The sequence below is a fragment of the Nannobrachium achirus genome (assembly GCF_963921795.1).
Source record: "Nannobrachium achirus genome assembly, chromosome: 16".
Taxonomy (NCBI): Eukaryota; Metazoa; Chordata; class Actinopteri; order Myctophiformes; family Myctophidae; genus Nannobrachium; species Nannobrachium achirus.
Genome location: NC_137823.1, coordinates 25,393,787 through 25,419,785, shown reverse-complemented (window position 1 = coordinate 25,419,785; position 25,999 = coordinate 25,393,787). Strand labels below are relative to the sequence as shown.

General features: G+C 41.2%; 2 protein-coding genes across 2 annotated transcripts; both read right to left on the bottom strand.

Moving 5' to 3' along the window:
- Window positions 1-473: 473 nt before the first annotated feature.
- hsp90aa1.2 (heat shock protein 90, alpha (cytosolic), class A member 1, tandem duplicate 2) lies at window positions 474-13,805 on the bottom strand. The gene is made up of 11 exons (XM_080745312.1): window positions 13,741-13,805; window positions 9,897-10,046; window positions 9,253-9,622; window positions 8,894-9,027; window positions 8,230-8,571; window positions 7,188-7,353; window positions 5,840-6,030; window positions 4,116-4,263; window positions 2,681-2,949; window positions 1,771-2,104; window positions 474-603 (listed from the first exon to the last, which is right to left on the bottom strand). The coding sequence occupies exons 2-11, from the start codon at window positions 10,044-10,046 to the stop codon at window positions 488-490; spliced, it is 2,220 nt and encodes a 739-aa protein (XP_080601438.1). The 5' UTR covers window positions 13,741-13,805; the 3' UTR covers window positions 474-487.
- Window positions 13,806-14,917: 1,112 nt separating this feature from the next.
- Window positions 14,918-22,210, bottom strand: hsp90aa1.1 (heat shock protein 90, alpha (cytosolic), class A member 1, tandem duplicate 1; the record flags this gene model as incomplete). Its single annotated transcript, XM_080744610.1, has 10 exons — window positions 14,918-15,027; window positions 15,477-15,810; window positions 16,249-16,517; window positions 16,624-16,771; window positions 17,426-17,616; window positions 18,715-18,880; window positions 19,642-19,953; window positions 20,469-20,602; window positions 21,170-21,536; window positions 22,061-22,210. 10 exons carry the CDS (start codon window positions 22,208-22,210, stop codon window positions 14,918-14,920), a joined length of 2,181 nt encoding a protein of 726 aa, XP_080600736.1.
- Window positions 22,211-25,999: the final 3,789 nt, after the last annotated feature.

Below are 25,999 nucleotides of genomic sequence, written 5' to 3'. Positions count from 1 at the left end.
ATATGCTACTATCTATCTATCTATCTATCACAAACCATGAACAAGGCATGACTGGTGTTAAACATGGTAAAACCTTTATTTCTGGGTCCCACCATTTCAAATAACAGTATCAATTATTTTCAGAATATTTACAGTGTTAGACCACGCAAACAAATGCTGGAATGTCAATAAATAACAACAAAAAAAGAATGCTTTGAAAGCAACTCAGCATACAAAACAAGTAAAAGAACATTTCTTTTTTTTTTTATGAAAAAATAAAAACAAAAAATTCCCCAACATCTCAAGGAATGAAAGTGAACCGAAAATACAAATAGAAATCTAACAGACCTTCCTAGGGAATGATTGTTATTCAACAGTGTGTGGATGCTATGGGGGTCTTTAGTAGCTCAGAGGGACATTCCAGGTACATCAAAATGTCATTTTGTATAACACTATTACCCTGACGCTAGCGGGTAGGAACAAACAGCAGGGGGGGGGGGGGGTCAAACTAATCGACCTCCTCCATCCTGGACGCGTCGTCGTCCCCTTCCAGAAGGGGCATGTCCTCCATCACGGGGGCAGCAGAGGCAGGCTCGTCTGAGCCCAGGTCATCTTCATCAATACCTGGAGCAGAGACGGAGGAAGAGGGGATTAGTTTTCTTTTCTTCTACTGCCATTTCACAAGAAGGGCTTTCCATTTTCTACTTCTAACTACTCAGTTTAGCCCATTTAGGCCTAGAATTATTGAATGCTTTAACCAGTGAAAAATAGCAGATATACAAGCTAGTTCTGCTATTTTTGAAAAATCGTGAAAATTTGAATTTTGACCCGATTCTATAAGTGTCTTTTGAATCCTTCTAAGATTTTTTTTAAAAACCTATGTTTCTGTGTCAGCAATCTGGCCGGCCATCGTCAAAGAAAAGGTCCTTTTCACTTAACTGGAGCTCAGTTGGTCTGTTCTTGAGAGACTACTATGTCAGTGGTTCTCAAACCTTTTCATGTGAAGGACCCCCAAAATGATATGTATTTGGCCACGGACCTCCATCTCAAAATATTTCGTTCCAGGGACCCCCCAGAAGCAAAATTTGAGTTACAAATGTTCGCTTTGAAAATACATATATTCAAAGATTTGCACATATTTTCACGACTTTTTCAAAAATAGCAGATCTACAAGCTCGCAGTGCGGCACTCGGTGCCGCGCTGTGAGCTTGTATATCTGCTATTTTTCACTGGTTAAAGCATTCAATAATTCTAGGCCTAAATTTAAACATAAACATAGATTAGAGCGGAGCATTAAATGACCGTCTGTCTCTTTCTCTGCAAATGTGTCAACCAGTGTTTTAAACGCCTGGTTTGCCTTATTTCTAATAACATCATTCATCTATATACTGGGAATGTAAACTGAACAACGGACTGACAACTCAACAGCTTTAGGAGAAGGATGATGTCAAATTAAAGTTTTACAAGACACCCTTCCCCTCGGTCAATAGATTGTTGTGCAGTGGGGTATTAAAAAAATACTTTTACTCAAGTATATTTTGAATTCTGGACTTTTACTTGTAACAAGGGTATTTCTACATTGCAGTATTGATACTTGTACATAACAAAAAAGGGGAGAGTGTTTTCTGCTGGTGTTTCAGTCCGAGTGTATCAAAGGGTGCGTTCGGAAATGCGGTTCTGGTTAGGGTTAGGGTTAGTTTTAGGCATAGTTTTACTGAGGTTAGGGACTGAAACACCAGCAGAAAACACTCTCCCGACAAAAAAGCTATGAGTTCCACCATTGACACTCACCCAGTCCCAGTTTGATCATCCTGTAGATGCGGTTGGAGTGAGTCTGAGGGTCGTCCAGGGTGAAGCCAGAGGACAGCAGGGCCGTCTCAAACAGCAGGATGACCAGGTCTTTGACCGACTTGTCGTTCTTGTCCGCCTCCGCCTTCTGCCTGAGGGTGGCCACGATGGGGTGGTCCGGGTTGATCTCCAGGTGCTTCTTGGCGGCCATGTAGCCCATGGTGGAGTTATCCCTGAGGGCCTGGGCCTTCATGATCCTCTCCATGTTGGCTGTCCAGCCGTAGGTGCTGGTGACGATGCAGCAGGGAGACGACACCAGGCGGTTGGACACGCTGACCTGTGGACGGACAAGCATAGACCGTTTTAGGGGTGTAAGAGTCTGTCGAATTGATTAGACAGAAATAATATTTTTGTGATTGAATAATATTTAGTGATCTATCATGTCAATATTTCAAATGTGTGCTATTTGCCTTTGTGCTACAGTATGTGCTCTATCATGTCTTTGTTCCGTCTGTCTTCTTTACTGCTGGCTAAATTAACTTTGACAATATGATGATGTATCATTCTGTACTTTATTACCTTATTTTACCACAATTTTAATTGTTTTAATTGACCAGATTCATTGAATCTGAATTGAATGGAATCTGAAAATAATTTAAACTGAGCTCACAACGTGCTGCGTTGCAACGCTGCTATTTTTGCCGAATGTTCCCCCCGGAAAAGGCGCGCTGGGTTTCAAGTGGTAACTCACAACAGTGGTTCTCAACCTTTTTAGGCCGTGAGCCCCAAAACAATCATATTTTAACTGGGGGACCCCCCAAAATAATTTGAAGAAGACCCCCCTGGGGGTCCTGACCCACAGGTGGAGAACCACTGACTCACAAAACAATCTCAGCCACGGCAGGAAACTCACCTTCTCCACCTTCTTCTCCAGGATGTCCTTCATGATCTTGCAGAGGTTCTCAAACTGAGATTTCTTCTCCTCCTGCCTCTTCTTCTCGTCCTCGTCCTCGGGCAGCTCCAGACCCTCCTTGGTGACTGAAACCAGGTTCTTTCCCTCAAACTCCTTCAGCTGCTGCACGCAGTACTCATCGATGGGCTCGATCATGTAGATGACCTCCAGGCCGGCTTTACGCAGGCGCTCGACAAAGGCGGAGTTGGCCACCTGGTCTTTGGTCTCGCCTGAAACACGGGGTACCACACAACGTTACTTTTCACCACAGAACATCGGACATAAGGGAATGTTGTTACTCCATTACTCACATTCACATGGATTAAAGCAATAATTATACAACAACTGGCCGCAATTATCACCAGGGTTCCCACACATTTTTACCAATTAATTTCCAAAACTTTTCCAGAATATTTAACCCGATTTCCAGGACTATTTTATATAACAATAATTCAGCTCAATAACGAGTCACTTACTCCTATGTGTTATGCCCAAAGACAGGTAGTGTATGCCAGTGGTTCTCAACCTTTTCAGGCCGTGACCCCTGAAATAATCATACCGGTATGTGAACTGGGGACCCCGGCACCCTGACGAGCACTAAGAGTAGAGGAATTTTGTATAACACGGTTTTATTGTGAAAATAGCCGATCTACATGCTCACAACGCCTCGCAACGCGAGGCGTTGTGAGCATGTGATCGGCTATTTTCACAATTTCTGCCTCTAATATTTGACAATTTGGCCAATGTTTAGTTTGTCATTTCAGAGGTATTAACAAAATCAATAACCAAAGACAATGCATAGATATTTTTTCCAGGACCTTCCAGGACCCTTGATCAATTCCAAAACTTTTCCAGTACTGGAAAAATATTTTTCTAATTTCAAAATATTTCCAGGAATTTCATGACCGTGGGAACCCTGTGGATTAAAGCAATAATTATACAACAGGTAGTTCGAACTACCTGACCGCAATTAGCCCTATTCACGACCCGCCCACTCAGCAAATTTCTCAGCTTCCCCCGGGTGCTGACAACAATTTAGAAGGGGAAACTATAACAGAGATAGCTGGACTTAAAGCCAACAAATAATTATTTCGAACGGTAAAGTAAATTATAATGCTTTGTGCCTATTACTATCTTGTGTTCTTGATCATGCTAGCCGTATTTTATACTTTACTATTCGGAAATTGCATTAAATGTGCGATTTCTGTGTTAACTCTATAGGCTTAGCAGGGTTTTACCCCTGGAATGCTGAGTGGGCGGGTCGTGAATAGGGCTAATTATCACCTCTTTCCCAACCAACCAACGTGGTGATGGTCCATCACTGCGCCACCCGAGCACCCATGACGTGACATGCAATTCTAATGCTGAATAAAAGCAGACATTCATGCGTTCTCACCGGTGATATAGTAGATTTGTTTCTGGGTGTCCTTCATGCGCATGACGTAGTCCTTCAGGGAGACGAGCTCGTCTCCAGAGGCGGAGGTGTAGTAACGGAGCAGCTCCGACAGCTTCTTCCTGTTCTGAGAGTCCTCATGGATTCCAAGCTACAAAAACAAACACACACAACACAGAAAGCATGGATTAAAGTCAAATGAAATCTCACGACTGAAAATGTTTGTAATGTTGTAGTCCTAATAGGGCTGTCACAATTATTACATAATCGTCTAATCGTGATTATTTGACATAATCGTGATTATTTTTCATAATCGTCATAATCGTGAATGTTGAAAATGTTTCATATACATATTTTTTTAAGTAAAAAATAGTGGAAATAGCAGATCTACAAGCTCACAACGCGTCGCGATGCAACGCGTTGTGAGCTTGTAGATCGGCTGTTTCCACTATCAATGTTATTTTTAAAGTAGTAAGTTACAGTATGTCAAATATGTCAGTTATGTATTTGTATATTTAGGTTGTGTGTCATATCTACCATATGCAACTTCAAAACCTAAATGCCAAACAGAAATGTAATTATCAACGACAAATACACAATTAAATCGTTAATCGCCAATTATTTGAGTGACAATTAATCGTCATGTAAAATGTCATAATCGTGACAGCCCTAAGTCCTAATGTGCGATTTGTGAAACAGTGTGAAAAGGAGCAACCCCACACTAGTCTAACGCAGATTCCTAAACAATTGACACAATATGTGAAGAATTATGTTTTAGTAATATTGTTCCTTCTACATACTGCCAACCATGGCCACCGAAGTCACAGAATGGCCATTGCTTGCTAACCATTGCTTTTATGAAATATCAGGGACTTTTAGGATTTTATGGAAAATGCTTCTAAATATATTGCTAGTTTGACCACTACAAATGCTTAAAATTAAAACAGCCTACACTGGACAAGCTCTCAGTGCGCAACAGACGCATTGAGAGCTTGTAGAGCTGTTTTTCCTGTGCAACATGCTTCGACAGAAGCAAACCCTATTAACATTCACATGTAAACATTTATTAAGGCTTTTTCAAAACACTATCTTTTTTCCACCACCTAGAGGAGACAAGAGGATGTGTATTTAATCATTTGTCACTGATAATTACATTAGTCATTAAGCCAAAGCTTTGCCTCCACCTAGACAGACCATAAGGTGGCAGTATCCCTCTAAAAGGACATTTCAAACAGATTATCACAGGGGATCAGACAGGTGGCTGTTGAAATGCAGACAGATGGCTGTTTAAAAGGTCAGACAGACAAACTAGAACCATTACCTAGAATCACAGTGCGTTTGATATATATAGTTTTTAACATTTCTCATCTATTTAATTCACCAAAGAGTCCTCTGAGATCAAGTTTCAGATGAATTCTGAACATAATATTCAGAATTTAATTCATGCTGACGCTTCAGATTACAATCCATGGAGTATACAGTAGCTACACACAAAATGGCTGCCAGAATGCCAACATGAGAGCGCTGGGCCTTTGTGTTCTTGTTCTTTATTACCTTGATATTCTCAGACAACGGTACTATTCTCTGTATTTAATTACCTTGATATTCTTAAAGAACCATTGGTGGTATTTCTTTATTACCTTGATATTCTCAGAGAACGGTACTATTCTCTGTATTTAATTACCTTGATATTCCTTAAAGAACCATTGGTGGTATTTCTTTATTACCTTGATATTCTTAGAGAACTGGTCGTAGCATTTCTTGTAGTTCTCCCTGTCCTCTGCCAGCTCAGTGAACAGGTCCATGCATTTCTTCACCAGGTTCTTGCGGATCACCTTGAGGATCTTGCTCTGCTGCAGCATCTCTCTGGAGATGTTCAGAGGCAGATCCTCGGAGTCCACCACGCCCTTGATGAAGTCTGCAGAGAGAACCGACAATGGATGTTTGTCATTTTCATTCTTCAGCGTTCAATGAACAAAAGGTTTTCAAGTTCAACCATAACGTTCCTGGTCAACTCAACATCCATACAGTAGTTGTGGAAAGGTCAATTGGAAAGGCCAATGGAGATTGTCTTAAAGTTATTAGAAGCAAAACAAGATTCTACGGAGCATACAGGGAACCGCTTCACTGTACTTCTATGGCTCCAAGCCTTAAACACTTAAACCTACCTTACAAACTTCCTAGACTAGGTATCCCAGGGGCCTATACTTGCCCCCCCCCCCCCCCCCCCCACCAAATCTCTTCTCAGAAAAATAGAAAATCTATTGTGCAGACTTTATATTTTGGGGGATTTTGACTTCTGTCCTGCACCTGGCCCTTTATTGAGGGGATATGCGTGCTTTCTTGTTTGTTAACTCATACAGTGCCCCGGGCCACAAGTGGCCGCTAGAGTGCCAGAAATCTCTCTATAGACCTTCGCTCTAGCTTCCGTCGACACTGTCCCAAGTGCCTTGGGATTTCACTCCAGCCAATGCTATGTGGGACGAGAGGAGGAAGCTAGCTGACACGTAGCCAAAATGCTAACCCCTTTAGAAGCCCGATCTAAAGCTATTTCAGTCGCAAAAAACTTTCTCTTTGGGTCTGGGAACACAATCCGGAGAAAATCCTGTCTAAAGATGTGATTTATTATTGGAGTGGGCGGCGCGATGCGGCCGTTAGCGCGACTACGGCCCGTGTATGGCCGAGTGTTGGCCCGGACCATGGATGGACGTTTAGACCGGGGCTTCGTTGAGGCCTCCGATTAAATAATTCATTTTATTAAATATCCCGGACTACTTCGGGATAGGCACCCCGGAATACGTCGCGCCGCCAACAGTATAGATTGAGGTTTTTTTGGGGGGCTCTAAACTTTATTTTAAACCATTTTCAATGGAATAAATCGTCGGACCATCTAGCGTCTCTCGTTGGCTAGCGCTGGACGAGCAAGGACCACCCACGTTGCTCCAAGTAGCTCGGGGTAAGTAAAATAGCAAATAAAATATTGTATTGGATTGAAATAAAGCCGAACTTGTTCGGGATAGGCACAAAAAGGGTTAAGTCAGTTTGAGGAATCACTCCGGTCCTGTTCATACTCACTGAGGTATTCTGGGATCAGCTCGTCACAGTTGTCCATGATGAAGACCCTGCGAACGTACAGCTTGATGTTGTTCTTCTTCTTCTTGTTCTCAAACAGGTCAAAGGGCGCGCGGCGAGGAACAAACAGGAGGGCGCGGAACTCCAATTGACCCTCCACGGAAAAGTGCTGTGGGGGAAGAAAAAGGATATTAAACCGCCTTGTACTACAGTACTATGGAGGTTGAAGTTTCATTTTGAAGACTAGAAATCTATATGACATTAAATTTCAGACGTTAAAAAGGAAATTTATTTTAAATAAATTAAATGCATAGTCAGTTTAAAATCTGTGACTATATCTTGGTTTGCGCTTGAAACTTTGACAGACCACTTATCCAAGCTGTGTGGTCACGGTTAAAAAATAAGATGTACAATAAGATGCAGCAAACAGGCATAAAATAAAATTATGTCATTTTTAAAATATTTTTGTTCAGATTAATATCTTCTTTTAAAATAACACAGGAAGTAGTTACAGGTGTACATATACAATATATAAAGAATAAATCATGTGGAGAAATGAGCCATCCACTAGGGCTGTCACGATATGACATTTTACATGACGATTAATTGTCACTCAAATAATTGGCGATTAACGATTTAATTGTGTTTTTGTCGTTGATAATTACATTTCTGTTTGGCTTTTAGGCTTTGAAGTTGTACATGGTAGATATGAAACATAACCTAAATATACAAAGAAATTACTGACATATTTGACAACTTACTACTTAAAAAATAACTTTGATAGTGGAAATAGCCGATCTACAAGCTCACAACGCGTCGTGATGCGACGCGTTGTGAGCTTGTAGATCTGCTATTTCCACAATTTTTGACCTTTTTTTTTTTTATATATGAACATTTTTCAACATGGAAACGATTATGACGATTATGAAAAATAATCACGATTATGTCAAAAAAATCACGATTAGACGATTATGTAATAATTGTGACAGCCCTACCATCCACAAATATCTATTCCTTTTCTACATTCCCATCCTCCTGGGATTACCTTGACGGCCAGGTGGTCCTCCCAGTCGTTGGTCAGACTCTTGTAGAACTCTCCGTACTCCTCGTTGGTGATGTCGTCGGGGTTGCGGGTCCAGAGGGGCTTGGTCTTGTTCAGCTCCTCCTGGTCGATGTACTTCTCCTTGATCTTCTTCTTCTTCTTTTTCTTCTCCCCGCACTTGTCGTGGTCGTGCTCGTGGTCGTGCTCCTCGTCCGAGCCCACGTCCTCGATCTCGGGCTTGTCCTCATCCTTGTCCTCTTCCCCGTCTTTGTCCTTCTCCTTCTCCGCCTTCTCCTCTTCCTCGGCCTCGTCGTCGCTCACCTCCTTGTCGCGCTCTTTCTCAAGCTGAAAGTGAACACCAAAAAAATAAATCAAAAATCAAAATGAAAGCAGAGTCAGCAACTGCCGTAGTTTGAGAAAGGTTCCACTCATTTGGAAGTCCTTCTGTTCTAGAAATAACAAGTCGTGTCCTAGTTAAGATAATCAACAGACCTTGTTGTGAACAGTTTCACTGAGAAACAGAAATAGGTCTACCAACTGTATCTGCGAGCAAAGTACTGGCACACACTGTATTTTGGGGGAACCAGCCGCCTTTGAAAGTGCATCATTCCATACACTATTATGTGTTTTGTGCATATGTATCCCAGCCAGAAAGTTGTGTACTTACAAAGAGTGTGATGGGGTAGCCAATGAACTGAGAGTGCTTCTTCACGATTTCTTTGACCCGCTTCTCCTCGATGTACTCTGTCTGATCGTCCTTCAGGTACAGGATCACCTTGGTACCCCGTCCCATTGGCTCAGCTAACAGCGAGAAATGCAAAACAAACACACAGGTTAGTGTGCAGAAAGACACCTGAGGCACCAGCAGCAATGACAATTAACAAACTACATTATGAAGTGCAGCTGCTATGGGCGAAGAACTAGATATTATTTCAATTAATCAACACATAACCACAAAGTTTCAAAGGCATAAGTTAACACAACATGTTGTAAAGGGGGGGAGTTCAGTAAGTAAGTGTTACTTACAGATGGTATCTACTTTGACGGTGAAGGAGCCTCCCGCTGAAGACTCCCAGATGTACTGCTCGTCATCGTTGTGCTTGGTGATCACCGTCACCTTCTCTGCCACCAGGTAGGCAGAGTAGAAACCCACGCCAAACTGACCGATCATGGAGATGTCCGCTCCCGCCTGCAGAGCCTCCATGAAGGCCTTGGTGCCAGACTTGGCGATGGTTCCCAGGTTGTTGATGAGGTCGGCCTTGGTCATGCCGATGCCCGAGTCGATCAGGGTCAGGGTGCGCTCCTCTTTGTTGGGAATGATTTCGATCTTGAGGTCTTTGCCAGAGTCCATTTTGGACGGATCGGTGAGGCTCTCGTAACGGATTTTGTCCAGTGCCTGAAGAAATAAAAAGTCAAGGGTTAGGGTGTGAGACTGGAAAACCAGACAAATTAATTATGTAAAAGGGAAGAAAAAAAACACAATGAATCACTGACATGTTGAATTAAAATATTCAGTTTGAAGCTGCACTCCATAACCATCTATTCACGGTTCCACCTTGGATTCAAAACCCCAGGACGATATAATCACGATAAATGAAATCTCCACAATATGATTTATCACGATACACGATAATATCGCGTATCGTCCCATCCCTAGAGTAGAGACTTACATCTGAGGAGTTGGAGATGAGCTCCCGGAGGAAGATCTCTTTGTTGGAGTAGAAGGTGTTGATGATCAGGGACATCAGCTGAGCGATCTCAGCCTGAAAGGCAAAGGTCTCTGCCTCCTCCTCCATTGGCTGGTCGTGTGCCTCTGGCATCTGGAACAGAGTACAGAAGAAGCCGTGAATTTTAAGTTCATGTTTTGTATTCTAATGATTGTTAATCACTTTAAACATGGTGGTGTCCTTATTTTGTGCATTTCATCCAGGGAAAAAAGGAAAAAAAAAGAAGAAATCCAATGTCAAATATTTTCAAGCAATTTCGAAAACTATTTACAATTTCAAAAATAAATAAAACACAGCAGATCTACAAGCTCATGTTAGGGTGTGACATGTTGTGAGCTTGAAGATGAGCTCATTTCAATATTCGTTGTACAATGATGTATTGTATACAATACAAGGCTTAAAGCCATCTATGTTTGTGTGTTCATATGATATAACTTATATAATATACAATAGGGCTGGTTGTATTTTGTGTCTCTGCTCTTCTATTGAGACATTTAGATGGCGTCAAAGGTCATGTCTCACCTAGACACAGGATTGACCTGATGGTCAAGATAGTAAGGGAAAGTTAGCCTCTAGCTACATCAATCTGGGAACTAAATCTAAATGACTAGCTTTCTTCACAAATGTGTTCTACTAGGTGTCAACTATCACCTCTGAACTTTGTCAAACCCAACTCCCTTGACATACTTTGTGGGAGCCAATCAAAGTTATTGGGTATCCCGAGGGCCTGGGATTAAAGGGGAAAAAATAAAAAATGGCCAATATGAGCGTATGAGGTGTGTAATTTGGGTATTTTTGGGCTGCTGAATCCATTCCAACCATTATTTTTCAGTTAAAATGACTCCTTGGCCATAAAATAGGCCATGAGACATATAATATTGGCAATAAAAAAAAGGTTGGAGTAGTGTTTGAATTCATGAAAACTATTAAAAATCAGGGGGGTAATCACACATGACACACAGGATAACATGATACAATCTGACAAGGAACATTCAAACACAGGGTTTAAAACATAGGGACTAACAGGACACAGGTGAACTCGAATGACAGGATTGGCTAAGCCTTAGCCAATTAGGCCTTTTTTATGGCCAAGGAGTCATTTTTACTTATAACTAATGGTTGGAATGGATTCATCAGCCCAACAATACCCTAATTACACACTTCATACGTTCATATTGGCCATTTTCTATTTTTCCCCCTTTAATCCCAGGCCCTGGGTATCCCGATACCCCCAACTTTGATTGGCTCCCACAAAGTATGTCAAGGGAGTTGGGTTTGACAAAGTTCAGAGGTGATAGTTGACACCTAGTAGAACACATTTGTGAAGAAAGCTAGTCATTTAGATTTAGTTCCCAGATTGATGTAGCTAGAGGCTAACTTTCCCTTACTACCTGAGCAAGTAGGCTGGCTCTATTGGCTCCATGATAAAAATTGTGCATGAAATGTTCAAATCCGGGGTAGAAGAGGAAAGTTACACAGTACTGCTTTAAGTGGTTAAGTTTCAAGTTGAAACATTTCACTCTATACAAATGGTCACGGATATCATTATCAAATCTGACTGATATATGCACTTATTGAGCCGAAATGACATTTTATTTGTTCCCTCTGACATTTTTCACTGCCCAAGATTTGTCTTATTACAGCCAAGCCCAAGGGAGTTATTAGTTATTATAAGAAGCCATTCCATGCTGGCCTAGACCTACACTCATAAACCTCTGTAACGGATAGAATACTGATGTCATTGTCCATTGGTCTCCACTCCGGCAGGGTGAGTCACTACCGGTGATGTAATGCATACTGTATAATATACAGTTACCTCACCTACCTATGGCTCTATAATGCAAACACATCATTAATCCCTGTATGACAGTGAGACACGGCTGCAACAGGTCGATTACTTTCTCGATTTTGTCAACTAATTAAGAAGAGTTTATATATATATATATATATATATATATATATATATATATATATATATACTGTATATATAATTAAACATAATTTAGCAAAATAGGGATCGACTATTAATCGAGTATTTTTTAAAATTATCGCTTATTTCGTTTTTATAATCGATTAGTCCGATTAACCGTTATACCCCTACTGCAGAAGCTTTTGCATTGTAGCAATTAACCTGTGTCGCTACTAATTAGGAGTTCAGACGTGTAGGTGTCAGCTGTTGTGACAGCCCAGCCTTTCTGTTCTGCTGCGTTCATTTCTATCATCACACAAACAGGATGAAGAAATCTGCCTGATTCTGCAGTCCGACAAGTTATGTTACAATATCTACTGGTGTAGGCTTAAATCTGACTGTGTAATTGCAAGGGCATTTGGTTGTTTAATTCATTGCTAGAATAACATGAGATAATATAATATATATTTTATTGTGCAGCCAGGGAAATTTGCCTTGGACCTAAGTCACTGTGTTACACATAACACATACACTTGCATAGTACATTATATCATACATGCATGAATGCAATGCATAATGTATTGTGTCACTTGAGTGTAGAGATAATAGTTCAATAGAATACATCAGTATAACAAAAGAGACAAAATAATCAAAAAACTTTAAACTAAAATATTTTAGTACTCATTATAGTACTCCATCTAGTACATCCATCTGTTACCATTTTTATACCTTTATGGAGGATGAATGGATGCTTGCACTTGTTCAAGAATTATTTCAGCAACTCCAAGGTAATTGTAAGAAACTGTGGTATGCATTAAATCAGTGGTGTCCAGGGACCCCCAGGGGGCCTGGGGGGGGGGGGGCAGCAAAAGTAGATAATGTATAATTATTTTAATCACTTTATCCATTTATATGCTGGCTATTAAAAAAATAGCTAATGTACAAGCACACAGCTCATCACTTAGTGCAGCACTGCATGCTTGTGCATCTGCTATTTAAGGAATACATATATCTGGGCCAAATACATATAAATGTGGGTGTCCTTTCCATGATAAGGTTTGAGAACCACTGCATGGTGACAGCAGCCATTCATTCATTGAAGTTAACTGAAATAATGGTGTGGGGTCTCATTTGGGTTAATCACAATCAGCCTTAATTCCAGAGCACATGGCTGTTAAGGTCAGGTGCATTCAGCAACATTACAACATTCTCAGGTCAGTGGACTACTCCCCCTAGTGGCTCCATCCGCAAATGACAAGTTTCTAGAAGCTACCAGCACTCTCCAGCAGCCAATGAAAAGGAAAGCTCAAAGCCCAGGAAAACCACAGCAACTCATCATTTAGAGCCAAATTTAAATAGAAGATGGCCAGTGTTCTTTATTAGGACTTTTAATTGGAATTTATTAGCCTACATTTTAATTATAAGCCAAAGAGGCAGCAGATTAACGTTAGTTGGGACTCTTAAATCCTGGTTGGCAAGTATGCATGTCCATGTGGCTGCAGCCTGCTTTAAATTCCTAGTAATTAAAGACTTAATAATGACATGGCTGCACAACTCACAAGACTAGTGTGCCATATAATTAAAACACCAAACATAAGTTTAGTTAATGGACGTTTATAGGGTTTCAAAAATGCTCAGTGAGAGTTTTCCCCCTCACAATAAATGTTAAGGACATTATTAATCGACAAACTATTATAAAATGTATGTCAATGTCGAATAAATAAAGATTGCCTCAAGCTCAGTAGTTGTCAAACACAAAGAATTACCAAAGACAACATTTATAGAAGGTTTGTTTAATTACGAAATAAAATAAGAAACACATCAAAAACAAACAAAAAACAATATATTATCTTGGCATAATATTATCCATTCATTTACCTTGTTCGTCAATAAATTGGTCGAGCTCCGTTGGGAATGTTTGGCGGCGGTCCGTCGCTCACAGACAGCCGGGTAGGAGAGATGCTGGCTCGGCTTTGAGCACCGTGGCTTTTATCCCTCCGACGGACTGTTCGAGAAAATCCCCCGCTTCCAGAACCATCTAACCCGGCGTAGGAGCCAGCCTGAGAACCATCTGGAATGTTCCCTTGTTCTGCACGTCGATAGGCCCGCCGCCCTGTCAATCAGTGCGATCACCCACCCCCACCACTTTGTTCTGCATGTTGATAGGCCGACCACCCTGTTAATCAGTACGAGCACCCACCCCCACCACCTGACTGAAGCTCTACGCTTCGGTCGTAGGACGGTGTCGAGCCGCTCGAGTCTGTGACGGACCGTGATAGGCCAGCTGCGGTTGTCAATCATATCATATGGGTTGTCAGGGGAGAGACCATGAGATGATTTTACAACCGAAACGAAAGTCTAATCTAATGTTTAACAAACATAGTATAGGCTACTTATAAAAACAGATGGGAATCAAGTTTGTAACGAGGGAACTAAACTAAACAAAAGAGCTTTGATTTGCTGGTATGATGACCATTCAGGCTATGCCAGAGACTACTGCAGTCAGTGTGACCTTAAACACCACAGTGACTTCACTTGAAAGTTCCAGAACAAATATGTTTTTAGGAAACCAGATTAACTAGAAAGGTCCTATCATCTAGCTGTCAAGCAAACCAGGCAGCTGCATCATGCAAACATTATGAGAAATAATAAGCTAAAGAAAACAAGAGAGAGCATCTATGACATTTCTTCTTAACGTTTTATTACAAATCTGTAGTTTTCACAAAAAACATGTAACTGCTACAAAAACAATGCAGGTAATTCAAATTCCTGTTGACTTGATATTTCTAGAAAAGAGTTTTAGACTATTCAGTTCCAGCGGATGTTTACGGTACTATGGTAGGGGCATTTGTATCACAAAGTCAGACATAACCAATCTGTTAATATTACTTGGAGATGCCTAGTAATATTTACAGATATTAACAGGCGTCTATTGACGCCTAGGCTAGTAGGCATCAATAGACAGCTTTAAAAAAAAAAAACATATTTGGAAAAAGAAAAATATAACTTAAAAAAATTAAGTTAAAGTACAAAGGAAAAAAAACAGTTGATATCTTTAGTCAACTTCCTCCATTCTTGATGTGTCATCATCTCCTTCCAAGACGGGCATGTCTTCCTCGATGTCCCTACTGATATCCTCCACAGCCGAATCATCGTCATCGATGCCTGTGTGAAAGAAAACAAATGGCCTCCATTAAGAACGACACGACAGAGATGCACTTATTAAACACTTAATATGGTTGACTGGAGTCCCTCAGGGCTCTGTACTAGAGTATTTTCACTCTACATCGTTAGAAATCTCCTGCTGAAAATAGCTGATCGACAAGCTCACAACGCGTCGTCGATCCGTTATTTTCAGCCAAACCTATTGCTATATTACGTTGCATTTATGTCTTTTGTCATGTGATTGTATATTTTGAATTGCCTTTCAAGCCTGGGAATAATAATAATCGAACATACTCAAAAGAAATCCACCCTTATGTTTAACCAATTTCAATGTGTTTTAACCAACGTGTTTCAACCATTATATTTGGGGAAAATCTTCCAGCGACGTGTCGTCGAGCTTGTAGATCGGTTGGTTGGTTGAACCGTTGCACCCCAGAGACAACACTCACCGAGACCGAGCTTGATCATCCTGTAGATGCGGTTGGCGTGCGTCTGAGGGTCCTCCAGTGTGAAGCCAGAGGAGAGCAGGGACGTCTCGTACAGAAGAATAACCAAGTCCTTGACTGCTTTGTCGTTCTTGTCCACGTCAGCCTTCTGCCTGAGGGTCTCGACGATGGGGTGCTCGGGGTTGATCTCCAGGTGCTTCTTGGCCGTCATGTAGCCCATGGTGGAGTTGTCCCTGAGGGCCTGGGACTTCATGATCCTCTCCATGTTGGCCGTCCAGCCGTAGGTGCTGGTGACGATGCAGCAGGGAGACGACACCAGGCGGTTGGACACGGTGACCTGTGGATAAGGGTGGGGGAAAATTAAACGGTTATTATCACCAGAAAATACAGTGCATATTGTCGCTGTCTGGTGGATACGTCCTATGTACAAAACTGTAAACTTGAAATGGAATAAAGAACCTGTGTTGCAAACTTGCAATAGATCTGATGTAGTAAGAAGTTCTTTTCAATACATTTAATTGGTTAAATATTTATAAAACCCACAGAAAGATTTAAACACTTTCAAAAATCTAATACTAGATTAGATTTTTTTTATTGCTTTTATTGATAGAGACAATAGACAACATCTATTTTTGCTACATTTGTGTGACACTGTAGTATGACAAGGTAGGGCATTAATTAACGGAAAAACGTTACAGTTGAAATATGGAGACACGAGGGTCAATCAAAATATAAAAAGTTACTTTTGATATTTAAAAAAGACAAAAGGTTTTACCTTCTCAATCTTCTTGTCCAGGATGTCCTTCATGACCTTGCAAAGGTTCTCGAATTTAGTTTTCTGTTCCTCCGACTTCTTCTTCTCGTCCTCATCCTCAGGCAGCTCCAGACCCTCCTTGGTGACTGAAACCAGGGTCTTGCCATCGTACTCCTTCAGCTGCTGCACACAGTACTCATCGATGGGCTCGATCATGTAGATGACCTCCACGCCGGCTTTACGCAAACGCTCAACAAAGGAAGAGTTGGCCACCTGGTCTTTGGTCTCCCCTATGAATGCAGAAATGATAATCAGTATCATCATAAGATAAAATATGAATCTATTTTACACAAACTTTTAAAGAAAAATAGCATAGGAAGAGTTTAAACGGCTAACCGGTGATGTAGTAGATGTGTTTCTGGGTGTCCTTCATGCGGGAAACGTAATCCTTCAGAGAAACCATCTCGTCAGCAGAGTTTGAGGTGTAGTAACGGAGCATGTCGGACAGCTTCTTTCTGTTCTGGGCGTCTTCATGGATGCCAAGCTGCAAGATGGTAGAAGAAAATACTGTGATCAATACTGACTGGCTGAGCCTTTTAGGCCTAGAATTAGTGAATGCTTTGACCAGTGAAAAATAGCAGATAGATCTGCTATTTTTGGAAAAAAGTCGTGAAAATGTGTGCAAATCTTTGAATATATGTATTTTCAAAGCTAACGTTTGTAACTCAAATCTTGCTTCTGGGGGTCCCTGGAACTAAATATTTTGAGATGCGGGTCCGTGGCCAAATAAATATAATTTGGGGGGTCCTTCACATGAAAAGGTTTGAGAACCACTGACATAGTAGTCTCTCAAGAACAGACTTGGGCTCCATTTAAGTGAAAAGTACCTTTTCTTTGACGATGGCTAGTCAGATTGCTGACATAGAAACAAAGGTCTTTAAAAAGAAATCTCAGAAGGATTCAAAAGACACTTATAGAATCGGGTCCAAATTCTAATTTTCACGATTTTTCAAAAATAGCAGATATACAAGCTTGCAGTGCTGCACTCGGTGCCGCGCTGTGAGCTTGTATATCTGCTATTTTTTAAATAGTTAAAGCATAAAATAATGATACACTATAATGTGTACCGTTCTAAAACCGTTCTAAACCACTTGAACAAATATTTCCGGGTGGATATCTGGTGGCATTTCTTTTTTACCTTGATATTCTTAGAGAACTGCTCGTAGCATTTCTTGTAGTTGTCCTTGTCCTCGGAGAGCTCAGTGAACAGGTCCAGGCATTTCTTAACCAGGTTCTTGCGGATCACCTTGAGGATCTTGCTCTGCTGCAGCATCTCTCTGGAGATGTTCAGAGGCAGATCCTCGGAGTCCACCACGCCCTTGATGAAGTCTACAGAGAGAGGAAGGCAAAATGCTCAGATGAAGTCTATAAATAATATTACTCAGTAGTCAAGGACCCAGTCCCTGATAATGGGAGAGGACCTGTGATGTTCTGCCGTACTTTTTATTTATGTTTTATCTATTAGTTTGGTCATTAAGGTCCACAGAAAGAGAGGCCTGCTCTGCCGGAAACATCGCGAAAAAAAGTTATGGCCATTTGTATATTCACTGTCCCATCAACTTCACTATACAGGAAAATAATACAAAAAATAAATGTGCTTTAAGTAGCATGTGAGGGGTCAAACTAGGGGTTCTTCATGTTCTGAATCCATTGCAAGCATTTGTTTTGCATGAAAAACATTCCTTGGGCAAAATTTTGGCCCCCCAAATTTTTAAAAAGTGATGAGTCATCAAAAAATCTTCACTTTTCACAGTTTTTGGGGGCCGATATGTTGCCCTAGGAATGTTTTTCATGCAAAAAAAATGCTTGCAATGGATTCAGAATCATGAAGAACCCCTAGTTTGACCCCTCACATGCTACTTAAAACACATTTATTTTCTTTTTTAAATATTTTTCTTTTCCTGTATAGTGAAGTCGATGGGACAGTGAATATACAAATGGCCATAACTTTTTTTCGCGATGTTTCCGGCAGAGCAGGCCTCTCTTTCTGTGGACCTTAATGACCAAACTAATAGATAAAACAGAAATAAAAAGTACGGCAGGACATCACAGGTCAAACCCTATTCCTTGAGCTTTTGGCCTTGTGGGTCCCTGACTACAGTTTAAGAACAAGTCAGTAATTATAAGAACAAGTTGAAAATGTAAGAATGTAATTAGGTTTAACTGCCTTCAGAGTGTTATATGAAACGAACCCATATGGTACCCAATTTCTACAATCTCCAACTTGGGGAGTTTGGGATCTTCATGTATGACATTTGCCCCTCAGATACTAAACTTTAACCATCTGTAACCTAAGCCTTAAGGCCTAAACACAACCCACTGTAATACCTAAAACTAGGTTGGCCCTGCTCTGCTCTGTAAGGCAACGTGGGAATGCTAATACAGATTCAGGAGTCACTTCTCTCATTTTAATTGTTTGATACTCACTGAGGTATTCTGGCATCAGATCGTCACAGTTGTCCATGATGAAGACCCTACGAACGTACAGCTTGATGTTGTTCTTCTTCTTCTTGTTCTCAAACAGGTCAAAGGATGCTCTCCTGGGCACAAAGAGCAGGGCACGGAATTCCAGCTGGCCTTCCACTGAGAAATGCTGCAGAGACAATGAACATTCATTTCCAGTCGTTAGCTCACTGGTTTTCAAAGAGGGGGGTCGCCAGTGGGCGCAATTAAAAAGAAGAGGAAAATGAAAAACAAAAAAATAAAAACAACCTGGCGTCCCTATTTTGGGCATGTAATTGTAAAAAAAGAAAAAAAAAAAAGTCTCAAAATCTTGAAATTTATCATCATTATTATTATTTGGTCCCCATTTGCACAACAGGAGCAGTGGTCGTAAGGGGCAGCACCCAGGCAACTTAAATCCAGGTTTACGCGTCTTTTACATCATCAATTCGACATAAAGGCTGGGGCCGCCCGCGACGTGAACCTGGACATTCGGTTTGCCAGGTTGCCTGTCTACCCATTCAGAGAACGTATGGCTGCCCTTTAGGAGCTGCCATTTTCCTATTTTTTCTTTTATGCCTCTTCTTAATAGGAGGACCGCAGCCATATTCTATGGCTATTTGGGACTCCTTGGCATGGAATGGTTTGGGAACCCCTGCCTTAGCTGATAACTAAGAGAAAGACATGTTTCTGCCAGTTATGTTGTTCTTGATGGCTTGCCAGAGACCCAAATTATTAGGAACCAAATGGACCCTTTACAACTCAGAGTTATGGGTGTCCATGGCCGAATGCATACCAAACCTTAAAAAGGTTACAAAGTTTGAAAATGACTGGTATATTACTTAATGTGGAGACATGAGCCATCCACACATATCTATTCCTATTCTACAAATCCCATCCTCCAGGGTTTACCTTGACGGCCAGGTGGTCCTCCCAGTCGTTGGTCAGACTCTTGTAGAACTCTCCGTACTCATCGTTGGTGATGTCGTCTGGGTTGCGGGTCCAGATGGGCTTGGTCTTGTTCAGCTCCTGGATGTCCATGTATTTCTCCTTCTTCTTGTAGGTCCTCATGTTCTTCCCTCCCTTGGAGTCCTCATCCTCGTCGGAGCCCACGTCCTCGATCTTAGGCGCGTCCTTTCCCTCTGCGGCGTCGTCCTTCACCTCGTCCAACTTGGCTGCGTCTGGATCCTCCAGCTCTACCTCCTTCTCCCTGGTCTTCTCCACCTTGAACAAAGAAGAGCACACAGTTAGTTGTTAGATTAACTCTGAGAGTATCAAAACGGAACCAAATGGACCCGTAAAGGGCTGGTAAAAAAATGGAATCCTCAGTGTTAGGGTTTAAAGGACAACTTTGGGTTCATAATTTAGATAGTCATTAGAGAAAAGAAAAGATGAGTGTTAAAATGTTTTCATTTACTGCTTGATTAGGGAGTCTTACTGGTATATTTTATTGAAATGTATTGTTAAAACCGTGAAGCTCTATATTATGATAGTAATCATTTCTATGCTGAGTGTTCGTGAGAGAGAGTCAACCAAATTGACCCGTAAGTTAGTTTCACTTTTTTTTGACAATTCTTCGGTTAGGGGCTTTCTTTTATGTTCGTTTCATTACATCGAGATGCAGCTTTAAGATTGAGCAGCCATAAAAGCTACAAAGTCCTTGATTGAAAGCTTTGAGTTATGATGAGATGTTCATTCTTTGCTTATGCGTTGGATGGGCCATTGTGAGAGGAACTTACAAACAGCGTGATGGGGTAGCCGATGAACTGGGAATGTTTCTTCACCACCTCCTTGATGCGTTTCTCCTCACAGTACTCACACTGGTCCTCCTTCATGTAGAGGATGACGTGGGTGCCACGGCCGATGGAAGGGCCTTTTAAAACAAAAGCATAAAATAAAGAATTATCACAATGCAAGCTGCTCAATACCATAACCTTCATGTTCACCATGTTTATCTTTTTTTTATTTTATTTTTTTATTGGTGTGATGTTTTTAATGTTGTGTTTTTGTTTGTCTTCTTATTGGACCTAGTGTCTGTCAATAAAGAGTTGATGATGATGATATCACTATACTAGCCGTGGTTCTCAAACATTTTAATGTGAAGGACCCCCAATTTGGTATGTATTAAGCCACAGGCCCCCATAACTGAGGGCATACAAATGGAACCAAATGGACCCATAGGAGACCATTTGGGGGCACCTGCTGGCCTACTGGTCCAGGCGCATACCTCTTGGGCATTGCCACATAGGCATAGATTCCTGTTAGTCTACTGTCCTATCCATTAAAGGCATAAAAGCCCAAAGAAGAAAAAATAAATAACCCTTTGAACCAACCAGTCTTACTCTCGGAATTACAGACTGGTAAGGGTCCATTTTGTTCCTAATCCTACCTATCAGTCATTTAGCTGGTGAACCCCTGAAGTGGAGACCTGTAAACTCACCACTATCTACTTTGACGGTGAAGGAGCCTCCGGCTGCAGACTCCCAGATGTACTGCTCGTCATCGTTGTGCTTGGTGATGACCGTCACCTTCTCTGCCACCAGGTAGGCGGAGTAGAAACCCACGCCAAACTGACCGATCATGGAGATGTCCGCTCCTGCCTGCAGAGCCTCCATGAAGGCCTTGGTGCCAGACTTGGCGATGGTTCCCAGGTTGTTGATGAGGTCGGCCTTGGTCATGCCGATGCCCGTGTCGATCAGGGTCAGGCTGCGAGCTTTCTGGCAAGGTCTGACTTCAATCTTCAGCTCCTTGCAGGACTCAAGTCTGGCTGGGTCAGTCAAGCTTTCATATCTGATTTTGTCCAGAGCCTGAGAGAATGGAAGTGCAATGAGTGGTTTGTAGGAAGAAATGATATATTTGATGTGTATTTCAGTGGTTCTTAACCTGTGGTTCTCAACCTGTGGGTCCCAATGTGATTCTAAGGGGGTCCCCAGAGGACAGTGAAGTAACAATTTAAGGACTTTAGTTTGAAGACCTTTTTAATACTTAAGGGGGGGAGAGAGAGTAGTAAAATGAAAAATGCCCATTAGTGCATCAGAATTAAACAAACTATACTACACTTACTATATTAGACGATCTATAAGCTCACAACACAAGGCATGTGAGCTTGTAGATTGGCTATTTTCAGAATATTTGTCTGTGGAACCGAGTCGAGCTAAATGTAATGCCTCAACTACAAATCTCAATTCCAAGTGCTTGCCAGGGTGGAGTTCAAATATGATTACTATTTTGGGGAGTCTCGGCCTGAAAGGGTTGGGAACCCAGGTGTATTTCATGGTTGTCCCCCCCCTTCTCAAAAGTAACTTGGTGAGAAAACTGATATTCTACTTACATCTGAGGAGTTGGAGATGAGCTCCCTGAGGAAGATCTCTTTGTTGGAGTAGAAGGTGTTGATGATCAGGGACATCAGCTGAGCGATCTCAGCCTGGAAGGCAAAGGTCTCCACTTCTTCCACCATGGCTTGGTTGGCTGGCATCTGCATGATGAAGAGATGTGTTTGTTTGTTAAATTATGATCGAATTAGAGAAGTTGATTTGGAGAGTGGTTACTACTGGCTAAATGTTGAAAAATGACTGTCAAAAATAAACAAAAAAATAATAATAAAAAATCTCAGAAAGGAGAACTTGAATTTGTTGCAAACTTCTCCCTCACTGCAGCAGCCTCATGGCCATTACAAGCAGACTAGTAGCCTTGTGGTGGGGGAACAGCTGATACGGCACTAGATAATCAGTGAGTGGCCTGTTGCACAGGCTCCATCTGTCAATCAAAGCTTCACCATTTAAAAAGAGGTGGAGTTTCTGTTACGTGTCACACCAGGCTGCCAACAGCTGCCCAGTGTCATTTGACACTCAGCAGGCAGACTGGCAGACTGGAGAAATCTAATAATGTAACCATTCAACTGGAGATAAGGTATATATTTATGTATAAATCGAAGAATAAAGTAAAATGGTGTAAAGATATAGATATTTTTGTCATAGTTTAGTCTGGTGTGTGTATGTACAATAATTCATAATTAATTGTTAAAGTTCAATTTAGTACTTTATCATAAATAAATCCATTCTTTCTTGTACTGTTCCTGTGATTGTCTTGTTATATTCAACCCATGAGATGTATGACTCTGTCACTCTCGAATGTCATTCCTGCTGTCTGTCATGTCTCCTCTCATGAGGGCCCGTGCTCTTTGCCATGTGCTGCTTTCTTCCATGCCACTCTCTCTAACAAAGACATTCACAGTAGAAACACCATATCTCTCCTGGATAACCAATATGATCTATTCATTTCTGTAGGCGTGTGTTGCCTGGAACGAGTTATGCTTCACTTATACCAACAGTTTCAACAGTTTCAGAACGCAGTACAGTATGTTCCTCCACTAAATTTGTATTTAACTTTCAAATGACCTGACCTGACTCATCATACACTTCAGTTGAGAAAACCCAATCTCACATTGAACTGACGTACCTTGATTCTTGAAGTGTGCTCTTCTTGTAGGCCTTGCTGTGTCTGTGTTCCTCCCTCTTGGATGGTAATCCTCCAAGTAGTAGTCTAGTAGTCAATGGCGAACGTGTGGCACGCCTCCACCTCTTTATACTCTGGGAGTGGTTTCTAGAAGAACCCCTTCTGAAACTTCCAGAACAAATGGCTGCCCGCAACACTGGAGTATTGGCCGTGGCAGTGGGGGTGGCTGGGAGGGTGGGTGGGTGAGGGGGGATGCATTTCATGTGCCCTTGTAAGGTTGTATGGTCACAAGGGGTGCCTGTCACTCAAGAGACAGGACTCTTCCTGATAGCTTGCAGCATGGCGGCCCACCCTCCTCCCTACTCTTATCACAGCTGTCTATATGCAGCCTTTCCAATCACTTTCTTCCATGGCTGCTGCCCCCCACCTGGGCTGACACAGGACTGCGACACCTTAACACAGAGAGATAATGGGTCTTTTCTGAGGGGGATGCTGAGATTGTGGTGAATCTCACACATTCACGTGTTTCTGAGGCATATGTCACAACACAGTGTCAGCCATATGAACCCTAGTGTCTACTCTGGAGTGTCTGGGCATGTTGTAATAGGGGAACATTTGACGAAAAGAGGCAAATAGGAAATAGCAGATCTACAAACTTGTAGATCGGCAATTTTTTTGTCAAAGGGATTTTATCTAGAGGGAAAAAAGGAGGGTGCCAAGTACAGACCCCTGGGGGACCCAGAGCAATACTAGGATTTAAGCAGTTAAACCCTATAGATGTTTGGCAAATATAATTGGGAATTACAGTAATTATTATTACAGTATTATGACTGTAATTACAGAACATGAGGTACTCAACATAATGCTTATAACATCTTGAACAGAAACGTGACAGCTGTATTTTGAGCAGGGGGGGTGCTTAGTTCTTGTTAAATTGTTTCTTATAATATCATTTCAAAAGTCATCAATAACACACAATGCTATCATGAAATCTATAAAACGATAGGTGATCACACAGTCCACTGTGTTCGAACAGGAGTCACAAGAATACACCAGAAAACCATGGGTGTTTGTGGCCTCATATGCCCAGGGGATGGCAGTGTGTTTCACTGACTACAGATTATGCAATGCAAGCTGTTCAGTACAAGTCCAGGAGCTCCCTGTAACTCTAGAGGCCTGGAGAAGGTTCGCTTTACTTATCATAGGGCCAACATGTCTAAAGTACTACAGACAATCATCAGACTACCAGTTACATAATGCAGTGGTTATCAAACATTTTCATGTCAAAGAGCCCCAAACTGATACGTTTTATATTAGATTTTATACAGAATTCTACAACTGTGGGTGGGGAGGTAACATTGGAGAGATTGAAACCTATGATCTGACATTCTTAAAGGAGTAGTTCACCCCCAAAATGACTTTTCTTTCTATTGATTACTCATGCCATGGAGAGTAGAATAATATTTTTTGGTTTTTGTCACATTCCTAAGACAACAATTTGATTCGTCCCCATCCGGAATCAATGGGGGTAAATTTATTGTTATCACATTTTTGTCTTAGGAATGTGACAAAAACCAAAAAGTATTATTGAACTCTACTCTCCATGGCATGAGTAATCAATAGAAAAAAAAAATCATTTTGGGGGTGAACTACTCCTTTAATAGTCATTGTTATACATTCTCATACATACATTGGGATAGCTTCTAATTGGTGAAATAAAAGTGAACATGCATGCTATCTAAACATTCTTCTGCAGCTTGGGAGCCAGGAAGGAGAAGAGTGTAAATAGAAGACACTATAGTTCTGTGTAGAAGACAGAAGATGTCACCTGATAGGTATCACCAATGTTTTGTACTGGAAGCCAGTTTGAAGTGAATGCATGAGTTGAAAGTTTAGAGAGGTTGAAGAGAAGGTGTGCCCAAGTTTTTTTGTTTTTAATGTGTCTTCTTTATTGATCTATCTTCACTTCCCAATGTATGAATGAATGGACCATTGTAAAGCGCTTTGAGTTCGCAACTTGCTTAGAAAAGCGCTATAAAATGCAATCCATTATTATCATTATCTTCCCCCTGGCTCCCTCTTCTTTACTTGTTTCTTATGGAAATAACAAAAACGATGTAGAGTTTGCGGCTTGCGCAAAACCAAATGTCACCTTTTTACACCCGTTAACATGTGATGTGACAATAAATTAAGCTTATTCTGATTCTGCCATGGCATTCTGGATCAGTTGTAGAGTTTTGAGAGAGCATGACAGTAAGCCAGAGAGGAAAGAGTTGCAATAGTCAAGCCTGGAGCTGACTGAGGCTTGAATGAGGAGCTGGGCAGACTCTTTGCTGGAATAATGACCGGTATTTTAAGTTAACGTCAATTATACATACTGTCATTCAATGTGACGATATATTCAGATCTGTCCCTCCCTATGTAAATAAACACAAACTAGTAAGCAGCATGCTGGTGTAATAGTACTAATTAGTTTCCCACATAAAGGGTGACATACCATATGGCCATGGGGCTCCATTCACTGAAGCTGCATTGCGGGAACAGCTGTTTGCAGTGGAGTAAAGTAACTAAGTACATTTAAGTACTGTACTTAAGTACAGGTTTGAGGTACTTTTACTTTACTGGAGTATTTCCAGTTTTTTATGCTTTGACTTTTACTTCAGTACATCTCAGAGTCAAATATTGTACTTTTTTTTACTCCACTACAATTATTAGACAACATTAGTTACCGTACTTTGTAACAACATTCTACAAGCTCACAACACGTACCAATGCAAGGCATTGTGAGCTTGTAGATCTGATATTTTCACAAAAA

Bases quoted from the DNA above. Each gene is read 5' to 3' on its own strand.
- hsp90aa1.2 (XM_080745312.1), bottom strand. From the start codon at position 10,046: ATGCCAGAGGCACACGACCAGCCAATGGAGGAGGAGGCAGAGACCTTT. The intron at 8,572-8,893 runs GTAAGTACACAA...GTTCACTTTCAG, and splicing joins GCTACCCCATCACACTCTTT to CTTGAGAAAGAGCGCGACAA. The intron at 4,264-5,839 runs GTAATAAAGAAA...TTGTTTTTGTAG, and splicing joins AGTTCTCTAAGAATATCAAG to CTTGGAATCCATGAGGACTC.